The 26,222-nt window shown below is 45.6% G+C and overlaps 1 protein-coding gene across 1 annotated transcript in view; it reads right to left on the bottom strand.

Annotated features, from left to right (window-relative positions):
* LOC103187036 (5'-AMP-activated protein kinase subunit gamma-2) overlaps positions 1-26,222 on the bottom strand; it is a gene marked incomplete in the record, with an annotated part of 170,814 nt that overhangs the window by 95,174 nt on the left and 49,418 nt on the right. The window contains 2 exon segments of the mRNA XM_042331967.1: positions 20,860-21,148; positions 25,476-25,547. Of these exon segments, the coding sequence (XP_042187901.1) occupies positions 20,860-21,148; positions 25,476-25,547 (361 nt within the window).

Below are 26,222 nucleotides of genomic sequence, written 5' to 3'. Positions count from 1 at the left end.
TGCTGCTTTCAATACTGTTGACCATTCCATCCTCCTCTACCGCCTCTCCTCTCACCTCAACCTTCATGATTTTGTCCTTGAATGGTTCAGATCGTACCTCTCACACCGTCTCCACTTTAACACCACAAACAGCTTCTCCTCACTCCATTGCATCCTTCAAGACCCATCTCAAGACCCTCCTCTTTGACCATGCCTTTGGTCACCCTCCTCCCAACGTGAAAGGCGCTATAGAAATGTAATTTTGTTGCTGCTGTTGTCAGCTCTTGTATAGTATGTGCAGGTACATTGCATAATATGTGCCTGTAAAATGCACAATGCTAATACCTAGTCATCAAGTTCACTGCTCATTAATTTGTTTTCTTTAACTTCACTCTCAGTTACAGGCCACCATAGTCTTTGTTGATCTCTCAGAGTGCCTCACATTGATCCTGGTAATTGATTTCTGTCTCACATTGATTCTTGTAATGTGACCCCCTCCTCTGATGTCAATACTAGTTGAACATTTTCATACAGTGCCATGAGATCTCTAACATCCACCTGAAGAGGCAGACGGGACCTTGGTTTAGCATCTCACCTGAAGGACAGCACCTTTGAAAAGGTAGCGCGCCCCCCAACAGAAGCCATAACAGGGGCCTTACTATTACTAGCAAGTAACAGGACAAGCCTTCCTTTGAACAAGGCAAGGCTGCTACTAACTGGGCCAGGCTGAATCAGTATCTGGATTTGCAACTTGTATTGATTGACCTTTTGTCAACAGTGCTTATCAAAGTTTGTTTCCTTGCAAAACATTTAGAAATAACAGGATTTACTGTGAAGTGGAGTGGCTATGTATTTATGGGCAATGGAATTCTTTAAGTACATTAGTGGGGATTCCTTCCACAAATTTGACATGTGGGTGTCAGTATAGTTCAATTAGTAACAGGCTTGGAGACTTGGAGCAGGCCAGAGCCCGCTGAGTGCACACAGTAAATACACACTTATAAAGCATCTTTCTCATCGGTAGGAGTTCCCGAAGGGCTTGATAATACTGGTTGAGAAACAGAAATGAGGAGGGGGAAAGATGACTAATAATAAGCTTCTCATGCACAGGAAGTCAATGGCAGAGTTAAAATGTGCAGCAGAAGCCCAAGGAGAGCACTTTCTGCCACATTGGGTGAACACCTGATGTTGACCTGATTGTGACGTGCAGAATAACACTTTCCTCTGGAATGCAGCGTGAAGTTTGACTCTGACAGATGCCGTCTCCCTTATCAGCCTGCAGCGTGCCACCAAATTCCTGTCATTCACCGTGTTGAGAGTGTAGTGCCAGCCAAAGAACATGTCCCGTACTGTACTCCAGTGTCCTTGACAGAACCCCAACACAGTCCAGCCCCCCCCATACAGAGCATGGGTGTTCCTCACTGCTTCTTGGAGCGTGGCGATTTCAAATGGAGTTCTTTCATAAGGAAACAGGAATTATTTCTTAAATAATAATCTTTGCATTTGATACAGCTCCTTTCATGTCTCAAAGTCATTCACCAGACCTACAATGGAGTGGTTAGACTGCTCGCCTCACAAGCGACAGGATCTGAGTTTGTTTCCCAGACAGAGTAAAACCATAGACAAGTTTCCTTACTCCACACTATTTACCTAGCAGTAAGTAGGAACCTAGTTGTTAGTCAATTGGCAGATCGCTTTCGGCAGGTAATAATCCCACCAAAAAAAATGGCGTCACACAATCTATGATTGTTTGTGGGACACTGCTGGACGCAATTGGCTTCCACATTTTGTTCACAAATGCAGTCAATATATTCTGTGAAGCTCTTTGCGATGTCTCAATAATGTGATAAGGTGCTATGTCAAATGCAAGGATTATTCTTGTTAATATTATTTTATTAAATAAATGTGGAGTCCTGTAGCTCAGTGGTTAGAGCACTCGCTTTGCAAGCGAGAGATCTGAGTTCAATTCCCGGCAGGGCGAAACCTTGGGCAAGTTTCCTTACTCCACACAGAGCCTAATAATAATCCCTCCAAAACCAAAAACAATAATAAAACAAAATTGGTCATTTTCAATCTACGACTGTTTGTGGGACATTGCTGTGCGCAATTGGCTGCCGCGTTCGCCCACAAATATACAGTCAATTCACTTTACAGTGTGTTCTGTGAAGCGCTTTGGGACGTCCTCCCGACGTGAAAAGCGCTATATCAAATGCAAGGATTATTATTATTATTATTATTATTTATCTTCGACGCCCTCATTGATGAATCTCGCACCACACAGCACAGCCCAGTGAATTCCAGCTCAGCCAAGCTCAGCTCAGCATGGCGCGGCTTGGCACAGCGCAGCAGTCGAAGAATAAAATGAAAGCCTTTCAATCCAGTTGCATTTATTTTGATGCTGTAAATTCCTGCCAGTGGCTCATTTTTGGAATAACTGGTGTAAGGGCAGGCCGGCGGGTGGGGTATTTATAAACCAGACCAAGCTTCAGGGCACCCCTTGTGCTTTAAGATCCCAGGCACACTTCAACCACACTTGATCCCGGATTGCAAGCTCCCTTTATCCCAGCTCAGGGTCCTCCACACCCACCCCCGAAGGCTGATCTGAAACCTGCGAGGGAGCAGGGTTGAATGCTTCACCAATATAATGCAAACTCCAAAATGTACTCTGAAGTTCTTATCAACATCCAGATGGCAATAATTCTTAACCTCCCCACCACATCCTACTTACCACCATCCCCACCCTCCATTTAGATTCATTTGCATGCCCAGTATCACCTGGCTTTACTTATCTATATTTAAAAGCTCTGGAATGTGTTGGCTTTGCACTTACACAACTAAACCTAATTACTGGTCTCCACTCCAGCCCAGTGTTTAATCTTCATTAAAGTGAGCTTCAATTGCAGGGTGCGAGGGAAGCTTCAAACAATAAAATGCCTGGCTGGCAGAAGCCAGGACTCACCCAGTTAACAGCTAGTTCTGCTATAATGTGGAAGACATGAGGGTGGGTATTTAATAATTATATTCATAATCCTTGCATTGATATAGCACCTTACACATCAGGAGGACATCTCAAAGAAGCTTCACAGAATTCACTGTAAAGCTCAGTGACTGTATTTTTGTAGGTGAACTCGGCAGCCAATTTCCATACAGTACCATTCCCACAAACAGCCATGATGTGAAAGATTTTTTTTATCTGGTGGACAGGACAATAATAATAATCCTTGCATTTGATATGGCGACTTATCACATCACCGAGATGCCTTAAAGAGTTTCACGGGATATACTATAAAGTGGTTTTGACTCTGTTTTTTGGGTGAAACATGGCATCCAGTTTGTGTACAGCATTGTCCCACAAACTAATTTGATTTTGGAGGATCGTAGGGCAGGACACCGGGACAAACTCTCCTAATTTCTTGCGAAGCCACACAGGATCTTTAACATCCACCTGAACAGTCAGACCGGGCTTAGGTTTAACATCTCGAAGACAGCACCTCTGACAACACAGCGCTCCCTGAGGCACTGCACATCAGCAGGGTGTCAATGTGTGAGTTCAAAGTCCATACATGGGGCTTGAAACTCAACCTTCTGACTCCGAGGAGACCGACCAAGACAGGCTGACACACAAATATCTTCCTGTACCGAAATATTAGTCAATAGTCTGCTCCCCTCTTCAAGGTTTTGATAGTTTCCTTCTGCTGAGGGTGTGAGCGAGATCCAGTTTCACACACGTCCCAGAGGATAGAGTTCAAAATCGTCTTTCTCCACGGCCTTGCCCCTCGCTACCTCTGTGATTTGCTAACTCCATATGAACATGTCCACTCCCTCCACTCAGCAGGCTGTGACCTGCTCCACGTACCCCGCCTGGCCCAGCCCACCATAGGCAGTCGGGCCTTCAGCCTCTCTGTCCCCACCCTATGGAACTCCATCCCACATTCCCTTCGTCTCGCACCCTCCCTTGCCTCCTTCAAGGCGTGTCTCAAAACCCTCCTCCTTGACGGAGCCTTCGGCCATCCTCCTACCCTCCCTGCCCTGCACTCTCCCCAATCCTGACCCCCAGCTTGGGTCCAAATCCGTGACTGTCCAGCGCCTTGGGACGTCCTCCCGACATGAAAGGCACTATACAAGTGTAATTTTGTATTGGATTGTAATATCTCATACAAATGCGTTATTCATATCAATTTAAGAACAACAAGTTGCATATACACATCACTTTTCATGTTGTTAGGACATCTCAAGGTTCTGAACAGTGAAGGCTTTGCACCCGAGCTGGGGTTCAGGGCAAGTGAGGTGGAAGGATGATTGAAAGCATTGTAAAAAGAGGAAGGTCTTGAGACGGACCTTGAAGGAGGCACGGGAGAGGGGGAGGCAGAGGGGCTCCAGGATGGAGACCCACCTGCATACAATACAATATAAATTTACACCTTTACAGCATCTTTCACATCTGGAGGATATCCCAAGGCTCTTAACAGTCCTGGCTTGTCATCCGAGCTGGGGTTGGGGGGCCAAGGGGCCAGAGAAAGAAGTAGGTCTTGAGACAGATCTTTCTGACGCCTCATTTAAAATAACAGCAACATGTCCAACAACACATGGCCTCTCACCTAACTACAAATACTGGTATCAGCCTTCACCACAAACTCAAAAGCAGACACAAGGCTTGAACCCACAACACTCTTGACGCAGAGGTGAGAGTGCTCCCAACTGAGCTGGGCTGACACCCAGTGATGCTGAGCTCAGGTTTGAGACACAAGTACTTAGTAATAAGCTGGAACCAAGGCTGACTGCCCACCCCACTTCCATTTCATCTCCTTTTGTTTGGTCAACAGTGTGTCCATTACCATGCTGTAGAGTATTCAAACCAGACTACAACTACTTGCATTTATATAGCGCCCCTCACGCAGGGTAGTGCCCTGCGTTACATATATATATATATGCCACCTACACATGGAAATTAACCTGTGGCTGGAATGGAACATGCACTCTCTTCCCCTAATGAGGTGATGAGCCAGACTGGCTGTGTTGGCATCAGCATTGCCCTGGAATAGTGCGGACTCTCCTGGCTCAGGAAATGAACGAGGGACAGTCACAGAGGGTTGGTTTGATTCTGACAATCCATTACCAAGCACATCACCTTGTAGGCTCTGACAAGACTGCGTCCTACACTCTCTTGGTTGAAAGTCCTCTCTCTGAAGCGATTGAGCAATACTTTCAGAATAGTTATCCATATCTATAATTCACAATAACCTCCCCCATTCAGCACCCTCCCCTCAGAATCACTGCGTCTCAGAGCATCCAACAAACACATATCAATAAAAACAGTCACTTTGCTTGATGACAAGTGCCTATGAAGCGCTCCAAGTCAACAATGACAACAGCTGCATTTATACAGCAGCGTCACGGAGCAGGTGAGAAGTTTTGGCCTGATAAAAAGTGCAAGTTCTTTCTTTGTTATGAAGCTAATCTGTATTACACCAGCTACTCCCATGATATTGAGCCCCTCCCAGCCATCACCTACAACACTTAACACAACCGGCAAACAGAAAGCTTGTTCTTTACTAATTGTTTTACATCTACAATTTTACGAAGTCTACAGTTGCTCTCAGATTACATCTCCTCCCGTAACCAACAACTCACCCACTACACTCACACACACCCTCAGACATGCGCTCACACACATAGCCTCAGACATGCGCTCACACATCACACACGCCCTTAGACACGTGCGTACACAAACACACACGCCCTCAGACACATGTGTACACAAACACCACACACCCCCTCAGAAACGCGCTCACACACACACCCTCAGACATGTTCATACACAAACACCATACACACCCTCAAACACGCACTGACACACCCTCAGACACGCACTCACACACGCACCACACACACCCTCAGACACGTGCATACAAAAACACACACATACCATAAGATATGTACTCACACACACACACCACACACCCTCAGACACGCGCTCACGCACACACAATCTCAGACACACGTTCACAAACACACTACATACACCCTCAGACACGCACTCACACACACCATATACGCACCCTCAAACATGTGCTCACACACATTCACATCCTTAGACACGTGTGTATACACACACATACTGAGACATCCGCGCACACACAGCCACCTCAGTGTGCACAAACACACCACCCACGCACTACACACACCCACACATGCAAACACACATACACACACGCGCAGACACACACACCACCCAAACACATACACACCCTCAGACACGCACACACACACACCATATCTATTTTGGGCCACACTCCAGTAGAAAAATGAACCAAGACACCAAGCTCAACCCATTTATCCATAAACAAATAAACAGCCCGATTACTGAAGCAAAGTGATGATCAACCTGTTTACTCCTATTCAATGTGCATGTGCATGTAGGGGGAGTGGGGACCGTGAGAGCAATGAGGGTTAGCTTGGGAGAGAGAGAGAGAAAGCAGACACATGGCACTGTCTAATCCAGATACCTGTGGGTGATGGGGTCCATCCTCATTGCTGTGCGCAATTGGCTGCCGCGTTCGCCCACAAATATACAGTCAATTCACTTTACAGTGTGTTCTGTGAAGCGCTTTGGGACGTCCTCCCGACGTGAAAAGCGCTATATCAAATGCAAGGATTATTATTATTATTACTATTCACCCGCCTTTGACATGCGGTGATTCCTAAAAGGATTCACTAATAACTTAGCACCCAGGGTCACGGATACACATCTATTACTGGAGCACATTCGGATCACAATCTCCTGCCGGAGACTCCTTTGACCGATGGGAAGTTGGGAATGGGATCTGGAGGTTGGCAATGGGACCTCGAGGTCGGGAGTTGGATTTTGAGGTCAGGGATTTGGATCTGGAGATTTGGAATTGGATCTCAAAGTGGGGATTGGTATCTGGAAATCAGAAATGAGACTGGAATCTGAGCAGCATTCCAGCAGAATGCAGCATCATGCAGAACTGGGATATTGGAAAGTGCATTTCAAAAATCCCGCAAATCCCCGCGCTCCCTCCATTTCCCCTATGTCCCCGCGTCCATTACCCCTACACCCTCGCTTCCATTCCCTCCACGCCCCCTTCCATTCCCCCTGCACCCCCATTAAAGCTTGACACCTTTACCTAGAAGGCCATGAGGCTCCGACTGGCGTCTCTCTGCCTTTACTTCCTGGTCCTTCCGTTTCTTGCTCCCTCGTAAGCTTCCAAAGCGCTTCATGGACAAGAGCAGCGAGGGTTAGGGTGGCGGCGAGGGCAGCCCATGCCAGGAGTCAGGGCGCTGGGAGGCGTGCGTTGGGCACCTTGTGGCCAGCCAGAGGGTCCCCCCGGGCGAGGTCTACCGAAATCGATCCTCCGTCCAACACCTCAGCAGGGAATTTCTTCTCAACACGCGCACGCTAACCACTGTGGGTTTGTCTCAGTTCAGGTTGCTACCCCCCCAAACCCAACCACCCAGCCCCTCCTTCCACTCCACTTGTCTCCAGTCAGGGAAAATCCGTCAGGAGCGAGGTTCAGTCACACAGAAAGAGAGAGAGAGAAAAAGAGATAGACGAGCTCCCAGGCAGAATTCTACGCTCCTGCTTGTGACTGCTGTTGCGATTGCAGGAGAGACACACACTGCCTCTGATTGCAGATTGTCATGTGCAGCTGTGCTCAATGTCTCTTTAAAATAGCCTGGACAGAGGAGGCTGTAAAAGGAAACCACCTCCTTGCTGACAAGCCTGACCAGCCATTGGAGGCCGTCTCATTATGGGATGACATCACGTCTATTTTGATTAAAGCTCCTCCTGAGAAACACAACGTGAGGGATCTGCAGGACAGGGTAATAATAATAATAATAATCCTGGCATTTGATATTGCACCTCATCACATCTTCGAGACGCCTCAAAGTGCTTTACAAAATATACTATAAAGTGTAGTGACACAGCAGTGGCCAACAAACAGTCATGGATTGAGTGACCAAATTATATTATTATTTTATTTTTGGAGGGATTATTACTCCTGGAAAGCGATCCGCCAATCGAATAACAAACCGGGTTCCAGCTTATTTGCTAGGTAAACTGGCGCTTGGAGTAAGGAAACTTGCCTAAAGTTTCGTCCTGCCTGGGAATCAAACCCAGGTTCTCTCGCTTGCGAGGCAGATGCTCTAACCGTCAAGGTACTGGTCTGCTACACCTTCGGCGGTCGGGACTTCAGTCTTTCTGCCCCCACCCTCTGGTACTCCATCCTGGAATCCCTCCGTCTCGCCCCCTCCCTTACCTCCTTCAAGGCCAGTCTTAGGACCTTTCTTTTTGACCATCACTTTTTGACCAACACTTTGGTCATCTTCCCTCCTCCGCACAACACCCACTCCCGTCTTGCCTCCACCCCTCTCTGATCCCAACCCACAGCTAGGGTGCAAACCCTCATTATGCAGTGGGATAATAAGGGGTTTGCCTTGGGACATCATCCCAACATGAAAGGCGCTTTATAAATGTAATTTTTTGTTGTTGTTGATGTTATGACAGTGGTTAATAAAAGAACTGATCTGATAAATGGACCAATTAACCTTGGTTATTTATATATCTCAATCTGTCTCTATCTATCTACCTACCTATCTAACTATCTATCAATCAATCAATCAGTCAACATTTCATGTGAAAAGAGACACCTTCAACAATGCAAAGCTGCAAGTCAGGCCGACTAACACATGCTTCTCACAACACATCAATGTCACTCACACCAGCCACTCGGTGCTTCAGCCTAGATTTCATTTGACCGCCCTGTGCATGCACCTATCTCCTCAACCTTCCCGGGCGCAACGTAGGCATCAGGTTCAATCCCCAGTTTACCTTTCTACCACGCATCCGTTCCCTGACCAGGACCACTTTTTTCCACCTCCACCACATTGCCCTCCTTCATCCATACCTCACAACCGACGCAGCTGAAACCCTTGTCCATGCCTTCATCACTTCCCGGCTGGACTATTTCAATGTCCTCCTGGTGGGTCTCCCCAGCTTCACCTTACACAAAATACAATTAATTCAAAACTCCGTCGCCCGGATACTCACCCACATGAAACTTCCATCCCCCCATCCCACCAGTCCTTGCCAGGCTCCACTAGCTCCCAATCACCAAAGAGATCGATTTCAAGATCCTCACTCAACAACAATAACAAAATTATATTTGTGTAGTGCCTTTCACATCGGGAGGACGTCCCAAGGCGCTGGACAGTCAGTGTTTTGGACCCGAGCTGGGGGTCGGGATTGGGGAGGGTGATCGAACGCACGGCCGAAGAGAAGGGTCTTGAGATGCGACTTGAAGGAGGCTAAGGAGGGGGCAAGACTGAGGGACTGTGGGACGGAGTTCCACTTGTTTTCAAATCACTTCATGCCCTCGCACTCCCTTACCTATCCGACCTGTTTACCCCCCACTCCACCACCCACTGCCTCCACTCGGCAGGCTCCAGTCTCCTGTCTGTCCCTCGTGCCCTCGGTTCCACCATTGGTGGCCGTGCCTTCAGCCACTATGCCCCGAAACTCTGGAACTCTCTCCCTCAATCCCTCCACCTTGCCCCCTACCTCCTCACCTTCAAATCCCACATAAAAACCTATCTTTTTGATTGTTCTTACGATCACCTCCCCCTTCCCTCTCACACTGGCTTGTTGGCGGATCTGCCACTGTGAAGCGCTCTGGGATGCTACCTTGCTATATAAATGCACAGCAGCCAATTTGTGCACAGCATTGTCCCTATAAACAACCGCAAAACAAATTACCAATTTTTATGTGGTGGATTGGCGGCCAGGACACCGGGAGAAACTCCCTTCTGTTTACGCCTTTACCGTCCAACTGAACAGGCATACAGGATCTTGGTTTAACGTTTCATTTGAAGGACGGCACCTCCAACAATGCAGCATACCCCTGACCTCCCCCCCCACCACCCCTTCTGACTCAGAGGTGAGTATGCTGCCGGCTGAGCCAGGCTGCCACCTCATGTTTGACAGGGTTGTATTTGTTTGTGCTAAGTCGCAGTTCAGAAGCTAATATTGCTTCATCAGAGGTGGCTGGAGCAGGGCCCGCCCAGGGTGTGTGTTAGCAGCGGCCACACTGTGCTGCACCATGTGTCACTCTCACTGTCACAACAGATGTCCTTAGCCATGCGTCAGCATCACTGAGGAATGTGCCCATAGCAGCTGAGACAGTTGTAGGGTTTGACCTTGCTAAAGGCATTCAGAGCTGATCGCAGCAACATGGGGGTCTGACAGCATGGGCGGGCGGGGGTGGGGTTGGGGGTCTTACTTGGTTTGTAATTGTCTGAATCCCGCAAGCAGAGAGGGGGGCAGGCTGGGAGAGTGGGCCAGCGGGAGTCAACACATGTGTGGATCCGTGGATGTTTTTTAAATGTCTCTGTTTCGGCCTCGGGCCTCAGCTATGTCTGAATTCCGGATACCCGATTCTGGTAAGTCGGAGGGATTCCTGTAACAATAATCCTTGCATTTGATACAGCACTTTATTGTGCCGTTGAGACGTCTCTATGCGGTTTACAGGATATACTGTCAAGTCTAGTGACATTATGTTTTGTGGGTGACCAATTTTCACACAGCAATGTCCCACAAACAGTCAATTTTATTTGCTCAATTCTAATTCTCTGCATCTTATTTGGCCTTCTGTAATTGTTTCGTCTTGTACGCCTTTCCTCCTGGGTTCCTCTGCCATAGCTCCTTACAGGTTCTCTTTGTCCATTTCTGCATTGTCCTGCGTAATGCCCACACCAATGACACTCATAACACTATTTTCCTTTCGCTAAACATCTCCGAAAAGGATGCACTAATCCACACTTCTCAAATTTCCTCTATATTTATTTACCTTTTAGACCTGTATATCCTCCATACACCATATTCCTATCTGAATCATTCCAGTTTTTTCTTTGAGCTAATTCATCAATTTCACCATCTCTTCTGTATTTCTAACCCTCATGTGTGCTTTGGACATTATTTCTATATCGACTATTTGCAGAGCTTTTTAAAGCATTAAAGTCTCCTCTTTCAAGAGCTTGCTGCGTATTTCATTATCTTTCAATCCTAATACAATTTGGTCTCTGATCATTTCTTCTCTTAAAGCTCCATAATTACATATTTTACTTAGTGATCATAATGCTACACAGTATTGCTGAAATGATTCCGTAGGCCCTTGCTTCCTTGTTCCAAATTTATATCTATCTATTGTGACATTGTTATACCCACAACATCTTTCCTGCATGACCTTTATCATTGCATTTAATGGCATGTCCATTTTTTTCCCGTAGTTGCAAAATAATCCCTCACTTCTTCTCCAGTCACATTTAGGAAAATAGCCAACTGCTGTAATTGTGGCAATTTCTTCACAATTGAGGCTAGCGCAAATATTTAAAAATTCCACTCAAATCTTTGCCAATTATGTCTTCAGTTAACATCTAACCTCAATGTTCGCAGTATTTGCACATATCTTGTCATGGCATCCAGCTCTGCTTCTCCAACACTCATTTTGTCTTCTTTTATTATCCCTGTTCAATCTCTTTGTCTTTTACAGATCCGTTCAGTTTTACATCTGACACCACGTTATATTCTCAACAACAACAAGATTACATTTGTATAGCGCCTTTCACATCGGGAGGACGTCCCAAGGCGCTGGACAGTGTACAGCATTTCAGACCAAGAACAACAACATTAATAATAATAATCCTTGCATTTGATATAGCACTTTTCACGTCTTCTAGACCTCTCAAAGCGCTTCACAGAATATGCTGTAACGTGAATTGACTGTATATTTGTGGGCGAAACACGGCAGCCAATTGCCCACAGCAGTGTCCCACAAACAGTCGTGGATTGAAAATGATCAATTTATTATTGTTTTGTTTTTTGGAGGGATTACTACATTTGTATAGCGCCTTTCACATTGAGAGGACATCCCAAGGCGCTGGACAATCAGTGTTTCGGACCCAAGCTGGAGGTCGGGATCATGGAGGGTGGAGGACAGGAGAGTGATCAAAGGCATGGTCGAAGAGGAGGGTCTTGAGATGCGTCTTGAAGGAGGGAAGGGAGAGGGCGAGGCGGAGGGACTGAGGGATGGAGTTGCAGAGGGTGAGGGCAATGTGGCTGAAGGCCTGCCCGCCAATGGTGTGGTGGGGGAGGGAGGGGATGTGAAGTAGGAAAGAGCCCGCTGAGCAGAGGCAGCAGGCAGGTTGGTAGGGGGTTAGGAGGTCACAGGGGTAGGGAGGAGCAAGGCCATGGAGAGATTTGAAGGTGAGGACCAGGATCTTGAACTGTATCCTCTGTGTGATGGAAAGCCAGTGGAGTTAGGCGAGGACTGGGGTGATAGGGTCGCGGAGCCTGGTGCGGGAGAGGACATGGTCTGCAGCCTATGGAGGGAGGAGTTGGGGAGGCCAACAAGTATGGAGTTTGTGTAGTGAAGTCTGTATGTTATGAATGCATGTATGAGGGTCTCGGCGGCCTCTGGTGTGAGACATTGGCAGAGCCGGACGATGTTGCGGAGGTGGGGAAGGCAGAGCGGGTCATGGCACGGATGTGGGGTAGAAAGGATAGTTGAGGGTCAAACAAGATGCCAAAGTTCCGGACTGGCTTAGTAAGGTGGATTGTACAACCATGGATGGTGATGCTGTCAGCAACTGAGGTGTGGAGGCGCTGACGGGAGCCAATCAGGAGAGCCTCGGTCTTGTTGACGTTCAGCTGAAGAAAGTTAGCTCTCATCCAGGACTTGATATCTGACAGACAATTCTGTCAGGACAGCAGAGGTCCTGGAGTGGAGGATGGAGGCAGAGAGATAGAGTTGGGTGTCATTCTCATACATGTGGAAATTGACCCCATGTCTGCGAATGATGTCACCAAGAGGGAGCATATAGATGTTGAAGAGGAGGGGACCAAGGACACATCCCTGAGGAACGTCGCACGAGATGGTGCGGGGGCTGGAGGAGAAGCCATTTGTGGAGATGAAATGGAGACAGTGTGAAAGGTAGGATCTGAACCCTTCAAGAACAGAACCATGAAGGTTGAGGAGAGGCAGTGGATGAGGATAGAGTGGTCAATGGTATCAAAGGCAGCAGAGAGGTCAAGAAGGATGAGGAGGCAGAGAGAGCCCTGGTCACAGATGGACAGAATGTTATTTATCACTTTGATCAAAGCTGTTTCTGCCCTGTGGGCAACATGGAAGCCAGATTGGAGAGGTTTGGGAAGGGAGTGGCGGAAAAGGAAGCAGCGAAGCTGGGAAGCAACGACTCGTTTCAAGACCTTGGAAAGGAAAGGGAGGTTGGAGATTGAGCGATAGTTTAAGAGAGGGGTTGGGTCCAATGAGGGTTTTTTGAAGGTGTGGGAATGGTGCCAGTGGCAGGAAGCGTCTGTAATGTCTGTGAATAGGGGGCAAGGAGGTGGAGCTGGGAGGTAAGGAGAGGAGTAGGGATGGGGTCGAGAGAGCAGTTGGTCTGTTTCATGTGGGTTATGATGGTGGTGAGAGAAGAGGGAGAGATAAGTTCGAAGGTGTGGATGGAGGGATGGGTAGGGGACGGAGTGTGAGGGGGGGGTGGAGAGGGGGTAGTAGTCGGAAGGGCAGAGGCAGCTGAGCGGAGGGAGCGGGCAGGTTGGTAGAGAGTTAGAAAGTCATAGAGATAGGGGGGAGCAAGGCCATGGAAGGCTTTGAAGGTGACGACCAGGATCTTGAACTATATCCTCCGTGTGATGGGAAGCCAGTGGAGTTGGATGAGGATGGGGGTGATAGGATCATGAAGCATGGAGGGGGAGAGTACATGGGCTGCAGAGTTCTGGCTGATCTGCAGCCTATGGAGGGAGGAGTTGGGGAGGCCGACAAGCTGAAGCGAGATAAGGCAGAGCGAGTCATGGCATGGATGTAGGGTAGAAAGGATAGTTGAGGGTCAAACATGAATCCGGACTGGCTCAGTGAGGTGCATCCTTAAAGTGTTTTTCTTGCCCACTTCTATTCTGGCAGACTTCATTAATCTGAGGTGCATATGGTGTGTATGTGGGAGCGTACAGGGCAGCCATGGTTAGAGGTTTGCTATTTGTGCATCTCAGGGAGACACTTTCACATATCAGTTGCTGCATTATAATTGCAACCATTATAAAAAATGATAGTTCTCTGGCAGGGTGTCACCCGCATACATGTGGAAGTTGACCCCATGTCTGCGGGTGATGTCACCAAGAGGGAGCATATAAATATTGAAGAGGAGGGGACCAAGGACAGAGCCCTGAGAAACACTGGACAAGACGGTGCGGGGCTAGAGAAGAAACCACTTGTGGATATGAAGTGGAGACGGTGTGAGAGATAGGATCTGAGCCATTCAAGGCCAGAACCATGAAGGTTGAGGTGAGAGGCAGTGGAGGAGGATAGAATAATCAACAGCATTGAGGAGGCAGAGGGAGCCCTGGTCGCAGGGCTCAACAATCAATTTGTAGAAAACTCCTTTATTCTCAGCTCACAAGTTACAAATCAAACAATCCAATCAAGAAACCTCTAGTCAGTGCTCCCTGGTTCTTGCTTTTCTACCTCCTGATTCCCTTTGTTAATTGGTCCTTATTTTCTTAAGCGTATCCAACATGGGGCTTGAACCCACAACATTCTTACTCAGAGGTGAGAGTGCTACCACTGAGCCACGCTGATACACAAACCATGAACATTTTGGACTGTAGGCACATCAGACTGCAGACACAAAGGATCGGTAGGATTATTACCAAAAGCATGAAGGAAGAAATTAGACTATTTTTCTTTGCTGCATAAAACGTTATTAAGATGAGCAACCCATTAGTGTGAGTGGCTGTTGAAACCAAGACAACTATGCAATTTAAAAGGGAAATTAGGTAGAGACTGAAGATACAGAAACAAGCATGGAAATGGGCTTAACAGTAGGTACCGCAGAGGGAGGGGAGGGGCACAGAGGGTGGGAGAGATAGATAGAAGGATAAAGAGGGGATAAGCTAATTTGTTTCTTTCTGTGGTGAATCAATAAAGGTATAAAATGCACAATCCACTCTCGCTCGCTCTCTTTCAGGTGCTGTTGAGGATCAATTCTCTTTGGACTGATTATAGATTACTGTCAGTGAGGAGGGGGGTGGGAATGTCTGATTTTTATTTTGGCTCAGACATTTCATAGGCTTACTCAGAGGGTTTCACATGTATCCATGAAAGGTGCTATTTACTGTATGTTCAGTGAGTTGCCTCTTTGGTATATTGCTAGACACCATCAACAGCTGTGACTTCAGCCACTGCCCCTCTAACCTCTGGAAGGGTTAAGTGTTCTGAGACGCTACCCCGCGTGAGGGGTGCTGTATAAGTGCAAGTTATTGTTGTTGCTGGAACTCCCTGTCTCTACCTCTTTGCCTCAGTCCCGTTTTAATCAATCTTTAAATCCACCCCTAACCCTGAAAAACTACCTCTTCGACTACGCTTATGGTCACCTCCTTCCCCCTCGCTCAGCATTCGACCCACCACAACGAAGCACCCTGAGACCTTCCCCTGACCATGTCTTCAGTCATCTTACACCCCTGCCCCCATGCCTCAATGGCACCCACCCCTCCCAAATCCAACCCCCACCTCAGGTATAAACCCTCCACTATCCAGTGCCTGTGTCATCCTCCCAACGTGAAAGGCACTATATAAATGCAAGGATCGCTATTATTATTAGCAATGGTCGTCTGCAAAACATGCAATCACAACATGCCACAGTGAAATCCTGGGTTTTTCTTTGAGACATCTCCCCCCAAGATTGAATGACCAGGATTAATATCAAACATGAGGATTATTTTATTTTAATTGTTATTTTATTGAAACTGATCATGCAACTAACCTCTAACCTCCCCTCCCCCGACTCTCAAAGCCCAGTCTCGCTAATTGAACAGCATCGGAAGTGATTGAAATAAATAAAGTGAGTCATTCACAGTGCGGTGCGGGAGACCTGAAAGTGCCTGAGGGCATTAACCACACAGCCAAGTACAAGCTGTTCTGAAGCATTGCTTTTCCCAACCCCCCACCCTGCCCCCGTTCACTTATACCAACAGCCCTGGGGCTATTTCAATTAAAACCAATTGAATGGAATAAAAGTCTCAATGTGATGGGCCTTCCACATTGCTTCCCACCCTGACTCCCAGACGGAAGACTATTTGTGTATATATTATATGTGTGTGTGAGTGTTTTACACTCACACACACATATATATATATATATATATATATATGTGTGCGTGTGTCCATGTGTATTATATGTGTGTGCGTATTATATATGTGAGTGTATCATATGTATGTGTGTATTATATATGTGCATGGATATTATATGTGCATGTGTATTATGTGTGTGTGGGGGGTGGTAGTGTGTACTGTGTATTATGTGTATGTGTGGGGAGGTGAGGTACTGTGTATTACGTGTGTGGGGGGAGGGGGGTAGTGTGTACTATGTGTGTGTATTTGTGTGGGGGGTGAGTTATCAAGAGATTTCTGTGTGTGTATATATATGTGTATACACTAACACTAACATACATAACATACATAACGCACACATGTGTGTATATATATATCTATATATATGTATATATACACATATATACAAGCCTTAAAGGCCATATATACAGGCCTTTCAACTCACACAGTCTAGGATGGCTCTCCAATGCAATACTGGGGGCAGCACTATATTTTTGGAGGTGGCAACTTTGAGGTGAGATGTTAACCTGAGATTCCTTCCGTCTGTTCAGGTGGATGTTAAAGGTCCTGTGGCAGAATTCCTGCTTTGCGATGTTTTGTTGACAAGATAAGGCGCTGTATTACTTGCAAGGATTATATTTATTCTCTATTCTTGAGTGTGAGAGAGAAAAAGAGAGAGAACACAAGAGAGATGGAGAGCTAATAGAGAAAGAGACACAGGTGGAGAATGAGAAAGTGAAAAGAGAGTGAGAAGGAGAAAAACAGAGAGAGAATATTTTTTTGTGGGGGTGTCAGCCGGGTGTCTTGAAAAATGTGGAAACCCATCACCATGCTCAAGAGTATCCAAACCAAACTGAGAATTCCATGCATCCCACCTACACACAGAAATCCCAGAGATAGATTGTTGGAATGGAATGCTCTCCCTGGAGGAATGCATCCTGTTTACCTAATTCCAGAAAGTATTAGGCGCAGGTTGGCAAGAGCCAAGGCTTGGGGACGCTAAAGTGTGCGTTGGGGTACTGCAGGAGTTTAATTGGCTAAAACTGTATTGCTTGCCATTGATATTGCTGTCCAGCAAGATTTCCCTTGCTTGTCCAGCCAGGACCAATCTACCCATTAGGGCTTTGGCTTGCAGGGTTAACAGTAGCTGAGTGGGATGACTTCTTGCCCCCAAGGACTGGTCTGCCCTTCCAGGTGCTACCGATGAGCCAGGTTGCCTATGCTGTCATCAGCTGTGCCCTGGAATACTGCGGACCCACCAGGCTCAAAAACAGGACTAGAGAGGGCTGGCTGGATTCTGACATTCCTTTGTCAAACATGTCACCTTGGAGCCAGTTCAGCTTCAAGGGGAGCCCACTTAAGAGAGAAACAGAGCCGGAGAGAAAGACACAAATTATACAACATACACATAAATTATAACATACATGCAGATATTCCCAATTTATTCACTAAACAAAACTGAAGCATAATTAAACCTGGTGAGATTTCTTGCTGTGGTGTTCACACTGAGCACAGAGCTGGTTAACAGCCGTCATGAGGCAACCTTACTGTCTGGGGTACCATGCTATCCTCACGCTGATCAGCAGACAGATGGCGTAAAGGGAATGGAAACACAGCCCTACTGCATCAGTTCTGACCTCAGCTCCACTAAGATACATCACTGAAGTTATTTTGGGAGCAGCCAGAGCTCAATGCTGTCCTTATGTAAACTTAAACCCACAATTGACCCAGATTTGATAGTTTTCTTTCCCCTCTCCCGTTTACTGAAGGCATTTTGATTCCTCCGCTCCCCCCCATCCCACGTCCCCTGAGGTACAATTCCACTGGCATTACCGGGATCACATCCAAACAGCCATTACTGTATCAGCCTGGCGCAGTGGGAAGCACTCTCGCCTCTGAGTCATGAAGGTTGTGAGTTCAAGCTCCACATTGAGACTTAGAACTCACAGTCTGGGCTGACATGTCAGTGGAGTGACGGGGGAAATCGCTGCATTATCAGAGGCTCCATCCTTCTGATGAGACAAAATCAGCACCTTGGGATGTCCTTCCAACATGAACACAGTTATATAAATGTAATTTATTGTTGTTGTTCAGAAATTAAACCAAATGTTTAGGTGGATGTTAAAGATCCCACAGCGAATTTTTCCTAGTGTCCTGGCCAACAATCCCCCAGATAAAATTGGCCATTTACTTTATGGGAGATTGCTGTGGGATGTTGCTGTGTTCAAATTTACACTCGTAAATCATGTGAAGCTCTTTGAAAAATCCTCCTGAAATGAAAAGGCCCACCAGCATTCTAAATACAAGGATTATTGTCATTTTGGAGTCCTGTAGCTCAGTGGTTAGAGCACTCGCTTTGCAAGTGAGAGACCTGAGTTCAATTCCAGGCAGAGGGCGAAACCTTGGGCAAGTTTCCTTACTCCACACAGAGCCTAATAATAATCCCTCCAAAAACCAAAAACAATAATAAAATTGGTCATTTTCAATCTACGACTGTTTGTGGGACATTGCTGTGCGCAATTGGCTGCCGCGTTCGCCCACAAATATACAGTCAATTCACTTTACAGTGTGTTCTGTGAAGCGCTTTGGGACGTCCTCCCGACGTGAAAAGCGCTATATCAAATGCAAGGATTATATTATATTTATTATATTATTATATTACTATTATTATTTTTATGTGTGAGCATTATTATCCCTGAATCTTTTGTCTGGTTCATTTCACACACATGTATTAATAACAATAATAATCCTTGCATTTAATACAGTGCCTAATCAATTCGTTGAGATGAATATATTGTAAAGGATACAGGATATACTGTCAAGCGCTCTGAGACGCTGTCTGGTGTGAAGGGCACTATACATACGCACGTTGTTGCAAGTTGCTTTATACCAAATGCAAGGATTATTATTATTAATAATTATTATTATTATTTTGTCCACAAAGTAAGCACTGAAGTAAATTCTGTGCAGCACTTTGAGATGTCTCAATGACGTGATACAGGGCTACATCAAATAGAAGGATTATTATTATATGACTATTATCTTTATGAGCCAAAGGGGATTTTTTCTCATGGATTTCCTCAGGGGGTNGGGGGAATGGCACCAGTGTCACCTCCTACACACTGCCAGTTTACCAGATCCTGGAAGCTCAAAAATGCTGCACAAAATGAGAATAAGTGTAGTGGATTTTCTCCCTATCTAATATGCCTTTGTTAAGCAATCATTCATTGTAGCATTGTGTGGACCCAGGTAATATTGCCCTCTAGTGGACAGCTGCCTAACTGCATATATGGGACAGTCAATTTGTGGTTGGGACAGAAACTCTTCACTAACTGCATCTGAAGAGGTGCAGTACTGCTGGAAACAGAAACTCACCCACCCCAGGAACACACCTCAGGAGCCAACAATACACAGTAAAACTCCGTTAGAATGCACTTCGCTAACACGCAGGAACGCTTATCACACAGGTGCTCTACGCTCCCACATGTCAGCCGGTCTGTGCTCCTGCATGTACAATACCCTTCTTGGCATAGGAACATGAATAGGCCATTCAGCCCATCGAGCTTTTCAAATGGCACCTGAAGACCTTCCTCTTCAACTGTCACCTCCCCTTTCTCCCCAGATCAGCATCAAACTACACCAGATGTTATCCAGCTTGAAGGTGGCTGTATAAATGCAAGTCATAGAATCATACAGCACAGAAAGAGGCCATTCGGCCCATCGTGTCTGCGCCAGCTCCGAAAAGTGCAATCCAACTCAATCCCACTGGCCCGCTTTCTCTCCATAGCCCTGCAATCCTGTCCTCCCCAAATACCCATCTACTTCTCTCTTAAAAGTTGTTATTGAACCGGCTTCCACTACCCTTTCAGGTAATGCATTCCAGATCCAAACAACTCGCTGGGTGAAATTTTTTTTTCCTAACCTCCCCTCTGTTTCTTTTAACAACTTACTTAAATCGGTGTCCTCGGGTTACTGACCTACATGCCAGTGGAAGCAGTTTTTCCCGGTTCAAGCTTTCCTCTCATGATCTTGAAAACCTCTATTAAATTACCTCTTAATCTTCTCTGCTGTAGGGAGAATAACCCTAGTTTCGCTAACCTCTCCTCATAACTAAGGTCCCTCATTCCTGGTACCATCCTGGTAAACCTCCTTTGCACCCTCTCCAATGCCCTCACATCTTTCCTAAAGTGCGGTGCCCAGAACTGAACGCAGTACTCCAACTGAGGCCTAACCAGCATTTTATAAATATTAACATAACCTCCTGACTTTTGAATTCTCTGCCCCTATTTATAAAACCTAGTATCCCGTATGCTTTTTAACAGCTTTATTTACCTGTCCTGCCACCTTTAGAGATTTACTTAGTTGAACCCTCAGGTCTCTCTGTTCATTTGCCCCCTTTAAGATTGTACCATCAGCTTATACTGCCTCTCCTCATTCTTCCACCCAAAATCCAACGTTTCTCCACGAAGTGTTGCATTTTGGTAGGAAGTCATTGTTGAACCCACAACTTTCTGACTCAAGAGGCGAGAGCACTATCTGAGCCAGTCAACATAGGAACAGGTGTATTCCTTTCAGTCCCTCGAGCCTGTTCTGCCATTCTAGTAGATCATGGCTGATCTGTACCTCAACTCATTAATGATAAAAATATTAATTAGAATAAATATTAATAATAAAACATCTACCTTTCCTGGTCCGGGAAAAGAAGCGGATGGAGACGGGCGAGGTGGAGCTGGAGCTGGCGGATGAATCCCGGGACGGTGAGTCTTTAGACGAAGAACGGAACATCCCAGTGAAGCTCATCCGGCGGGAAGGCCTGGGTGGAGAATCCTGAGGAAACGGAAACACCGACCTGGGAGAGCTGGGGCTATGCTTGGACCTCGCCGGAGCGGACACCGGGCTGGATGGCCGGTTGTGGAAATTCCGGGAAAAAAATCCTTTGGAAGGACTTGCGGAATGAGAGGCGTCTTCCCCCTGAAAGAGACACAAAAAGGGTCTGAGTGAGTGAGGTGCTGAGGAACACACTTTAATAATAATTAATAAGATTAATTAATTAATAATAATCAATAAGCTTTATAATAATTAATAAGATTAATAATAATTAATAAGATTATTATTAATCTTATTCATTATTATAAAGCTTATTAATTATTATTACTCTAATTAATAATTAATAATTAATAATTAATAATTAACAAGTAACAAGTAACAAGTAATAATTGATAATTAATGATTGTTAATAATAATCCTTGCATTTCATATTGCACCTTATCGCGTCGTTGACGTCTCAAAGCACTTCAAGGAATATATTGTAAATTGTAGTGACTGTATTTTGTGGGCGAAAACGGGTGCTATTGCCCAGCTCTTCACTGCAATCACAGGTTCACCTTAGATGACAACACAGGCTCATTGGCAGGACTTGGAAGGACAGATCAGTCACTGGGGGGCAGGGAGTCATCCCACTCAGCTCCTATTAACCCCATAAGCCAAAGCCCTAATGGGTAGGGTGGTCCTATCTGGACAAGCAGTGGGAATGCCTGCCAGACAGTGATATCAATGGCAAACTATGTGGTTTTAGCTGGATAAATGCCAGACTTTACCCCAACGCAGACTCTGGGGTCCCCAAGTCTTGCTTGTTGCCAACCTGCACATCATACTTTCCGGAATTAGGTAAACAAATGTGTCCCTCCAGAGAGAAAGTGCACATTCCATTCCAACAATCTATCTCTGGGATTTCCATGTGCAGGTGGGGTGCATGGAAACCTCAGCTTGGTTTAGATACTCTTAAGCATGTTGATAGGTTTCGCATGTGTCAGACATCTGGCTGACCCCAAAAAATTACAAGATCGCACAAGATTTATCTGGATAAAGAAGACCCTTCGACCCATCTGATCTCATCCCTCCAAAACACCCACCCTCACCTGATCACTACATCAAGCAGCTTTTAAATGAGTCAGGTCTCCTGGCTTCTATCACCTTTCCTGGGCAACCCTGTTCCAGTGATTGATTACCTTCTGCATAAAGAAAAACTTCCTGTCTGACCCCAAATTACCCTTTACAACTCTTTAAAACTACGTCCTTCTTGATAAATAAATAAACTGTCTTGATAAATCCTAATGTAAATCTGGGTTTACCATACAAACAGAAATATTAATAATAATCCTTGCATTTGCTATAGCGGCTTATCACGCCTTGAACGTCTCAAAAGCACTTCACAAGAACTGTAAAGCTTAGTGACACTGTATTTTGTATGTGAACACATAGCCAGTTTGCCCACAGCTGTGTCCCACAGCAATGTCCCACAAATGTCCCATGAAATGAATAACAGATTTTATCTGGTGGATTATCCGACAAGACACTGGGAGAAACTTCCTTTTCTTTTCAATTAGCATCATGGGATCTTTAACATTCACCCGAACAATCTCAGACAGGACCTTGGTTTAGCATCTCATCCAAAGGCCAGGATTTCCAACAATACAGTACAACCCCAGCACTGCACTGGAGTGTCAGCCTGGACCATAAGCTCAAAGAAAGCAACTCTATGGCAGGCAGCTCTATAATTTAACAAGCTCTGCATTAGATACAGAGGCTTATCATAACCAAACATCTCGAAGCATTTCGCAAGAGAATGTAGACATACTTTTAAATGGGCAGACATGTGGCAGATGAAATTTAATGTGGAGAAATACAAAATGATGCATTTTGGGAGGAAGAATAAGGAGAGGCAATGTAAGCTGATGGTACAATCTTGAAGGAAGTGAAGGAACAGAGAGACCTGGGGTTCATATAAGTAAATCTTTGAAGGTGGTAGGACGGGTAGATAAAGCTGTTAAAAAAGTATACGGATACTAGGCTTTATAAATAGGGGCATAGAATACAAAAGTCAGGAAGCTATGATGAACCTTTATCAAACACTGGTTAGGCCTCAGCGAGAGACTGGGTTCAGTTCTGGGCACCACACTTTAGGTAGGATGTCAAGGCATTGGAGAGGCTGCAAAGGAGATTTATCAGGACGGTACCAAGAAAGAGGGACTTCAGTTATCAGGAGAGGCTAGAGAAGCTAAGATTATTCTCCTTGGAGCAGAAAAGGTTAAGAGGAGACTTAAGTAGAAGTTTTCAAAATTATGAGGGGATTCGATAGAGTGAACAGGGAGAAACTATTTCCCTGGTGAGTGGGGAGGTAACCCGAGGACACCGATTTACAATAGTTGTTAAAAGAAACAGAGGGGAGGTGAGGAGAAATTTTTTCGCACAGTGAGTTGTTCAGATCTGAAATGCATTGCCTGAAAGTGTGGTGGAAGCCGATTCAATAACAACTTTTAAGAAAGAAGTAGATAATTATTTGGGGAGGACAAGTTTGCAGGGCTATGGGGAGAGCGCGGGGGAGTGGGATTGAATTGGGTAGCTCTTTTCAAAAAGCCGGCACAGACAGGATGGGTCAAATGGCCTCCTGTGCTGTATAATTCTACGATTCTATGATTTCATAGGTAGAGTTGCACGCCATAGTGTAGTGGTTAGCGCACTCCCCTGGCAAGCGAAAGAACCAGGGTTCGATTCCCAAGCGCAATTGGCTGCCACATTTTGCCCAAAAAATGCATGGTCAATCCATTTTACAAAGTATTTTGTGAAGAGCTTTGAGACATTGCAAACAACCTGATACGACGCTACATCAAAATAAAAGGATTATTATTATTGTCAAGTGTGGGAACTGTTTTTGTAATAAACAAAACAGACCGTTTGTTTTCAGCTGAGTGTCTGACACACATAGCAATATATTCAAGAGTATCGAAACCCCAGACTGAGAATTCCACAAGTATATGCCACCTGTACCTTCTGACTCAAGAGGCAAGAGTGAGCGAGGCTGACACACAGGGGCAATGCCCATGTCTACGCAAGGTTGCAGACATAGGACAGTTGAGAACAGTGTTGATGAGATTGGTGAGGGAAGCGGGAGAGAGGGTGGGGGGAAGAGAGAGAAGGGGTGTGATATTTTGGGAAAGAAGATTCCATTAGATGTGATAAATATCAATACAATACATTTAAACAGCATCTTTCATGTTGGGAGGCACTCAGTAATAATGACTTGGCACCCGAGCTGGGGGTGGGAGCTGATTGGTTGGGAGGGGAACAATAACCGAAAGCACAGTCAAAGAGGTAAGTCTTGAGGGACCTTGACTGAGGTGAGAGAGGGAGGGAGCAAGTCAGAGGGACTCCGGGATGGTGGCAGATAGGCTGAAAGCCCACCCGGTGATGGTGGGGTGGGTGGGGACGTTAAGCAGGCTGGTGTCCATTGAGCACACGGCTGGGTCAGTTGGTTTTGAGGAGTTCACAAAGATAGGGTAGGCCCAGACCATGGAGGGATTTAAAGATGAGAACAATAATACAGCAAAACTTACATGAATCGTATCACTCGAGACCATAACATTTAATATAACTTACACAGTCTGAGTTATAGGCGAAGTGCACAAGTCGTAGAAAATCCAATTTAATAAATAATTTACATTGTGCATGTGTATTTCAATGCAGCCAATGAGAGTGGTGAAGGGTCAAGAATTTCCAGTAATTCATTGCATGTTGACCCGTCGCCACATGCATACTTACCATAAAACGTTGGAATCGCATTGAATTTCAGGAAATGAAATTCTTCTGACTGGTTGACGGATCATGACTGTTTCCCGTGATTTAACGCAGTCAGCTGGTAAGTGCATATGTAAGTTGGCAGCAACAGGTCAGGATATCATTTCCCACAATTCAAGGCAACCGGTAAGTGCAGGAGTAATGGGGGGAGTGGGGGGGGCGGTGTTACGAGTTTGAGGATGATTAATAAGACTAGTGCAAAGAAATCTAGGTAGCTTTTTTTAATAGGAAACTGAACGGAACTCAGGTGAATGTGCAACTCTAAAAATCTGATAATTTCCTAAGAAAAGACTTAAGTGAGTTTTGACGGGGATGTTGTGACAGGGGTATGGAGTTTAATGCGGATGAGTGTGCGAACGTGACAGTTTTGGCTTTGGAGCTCCCAGTCTACGCTGCCTACCCACCTCACTCAAGTGGTGGGGGGAGAACATTGTCGGAAGTGCCGGCTCTCAGATGAGATGTTAAAAACTGAGGTCCTGTCTGCCCAAACTACAGTAACTCTGTTGCGATCATTCCAGATTCAGACCTGCATCACTCTGGGGTGCTAGGGCGTTGCCAGGAGATGGCTTTATCTGTAGCGAATCTAATAGTGTAAACTGTACAGTGTAGATGTACAAAGAAACCAGCCTCAAATTTTGCCATGATTAAAATCATGTCCCCCTACCTTTCGAGATCCATCTTTCTCAGAGCTTTCCACATCTCCATCCAGGAAAGGCATCGCAAAGGAACTGAGGTCCTGATAGTAAAATAAAAGATCAAGGATTAATGGTTAATTAGTAATAATCTTTGCATTTGACACAGTGCTCTATCATGTTGTTAAGATGTCTCAACACAGTTCACAAGATATATGGTAGTGTCCGTTCAGTTCACAAGATATACTGTAAAGTGGAGTGACTATTGTGTGGGCAAAATGATCCAAAAACTAGGACAAGGTGATATTTTTTGAATCTTCAATGCTATAACCAACTGAGCCAGGCTTCAGATAAGATATTCAACAAGGTTCCGTCTGCCTGTTCAGGCAGAACGAATGATTCCATGGCACTATTTGAAAAGAAAAGGAAGTTTCACGCAGTGTCCTGGCCAATAACCTCCCAGATAATTTACTTCATGGCTGTTTGTGGGACATTGCTGAGCACCAAATTGGCCTACAAAAAACACACATCCACTGAATTTTACAGTGAATTCTGAGAAGCACTTTGAGACGTCCTCCCAATGTGAAAAGCGCTGTATCAAATGATAATGATTATTATCATTATTTGCACGTTTCTCAATGAAGATAAAGTAACCAATTGAGGCTTGAAGGGGTATGGGGATAAGGCAGGGCAGTGAGATTGATTGAACACCTTGCTTTGAGAGTTGGTGCAGACTTGATGGGCCGAATGGCCTCTTTCTATGCTATGATACTCCGAAT

This window comes from Callorhinchus milii, unplaced genomic scaffold (assembly GCF_018977255.1).
Source record: "Callorhinchus milii isolate IMCB2004 unplaced genomic scaffold, IMCB_Cmil_1.0 Scaffold2, whole genome shotgun sequence".
Taxonomy (NCBI): Eukaryota; Metazoa; Chordata; class Chondrichthyes; order Chimaeriformes; family Callorhinchidae; genus Callorhinchus; species Callorhinchus milii.
The sequence above is the reverse complement of the archived record's forward strand: the minus strand, read 5'-3'. Positions and strand labels throughout refer to the sequence as shown.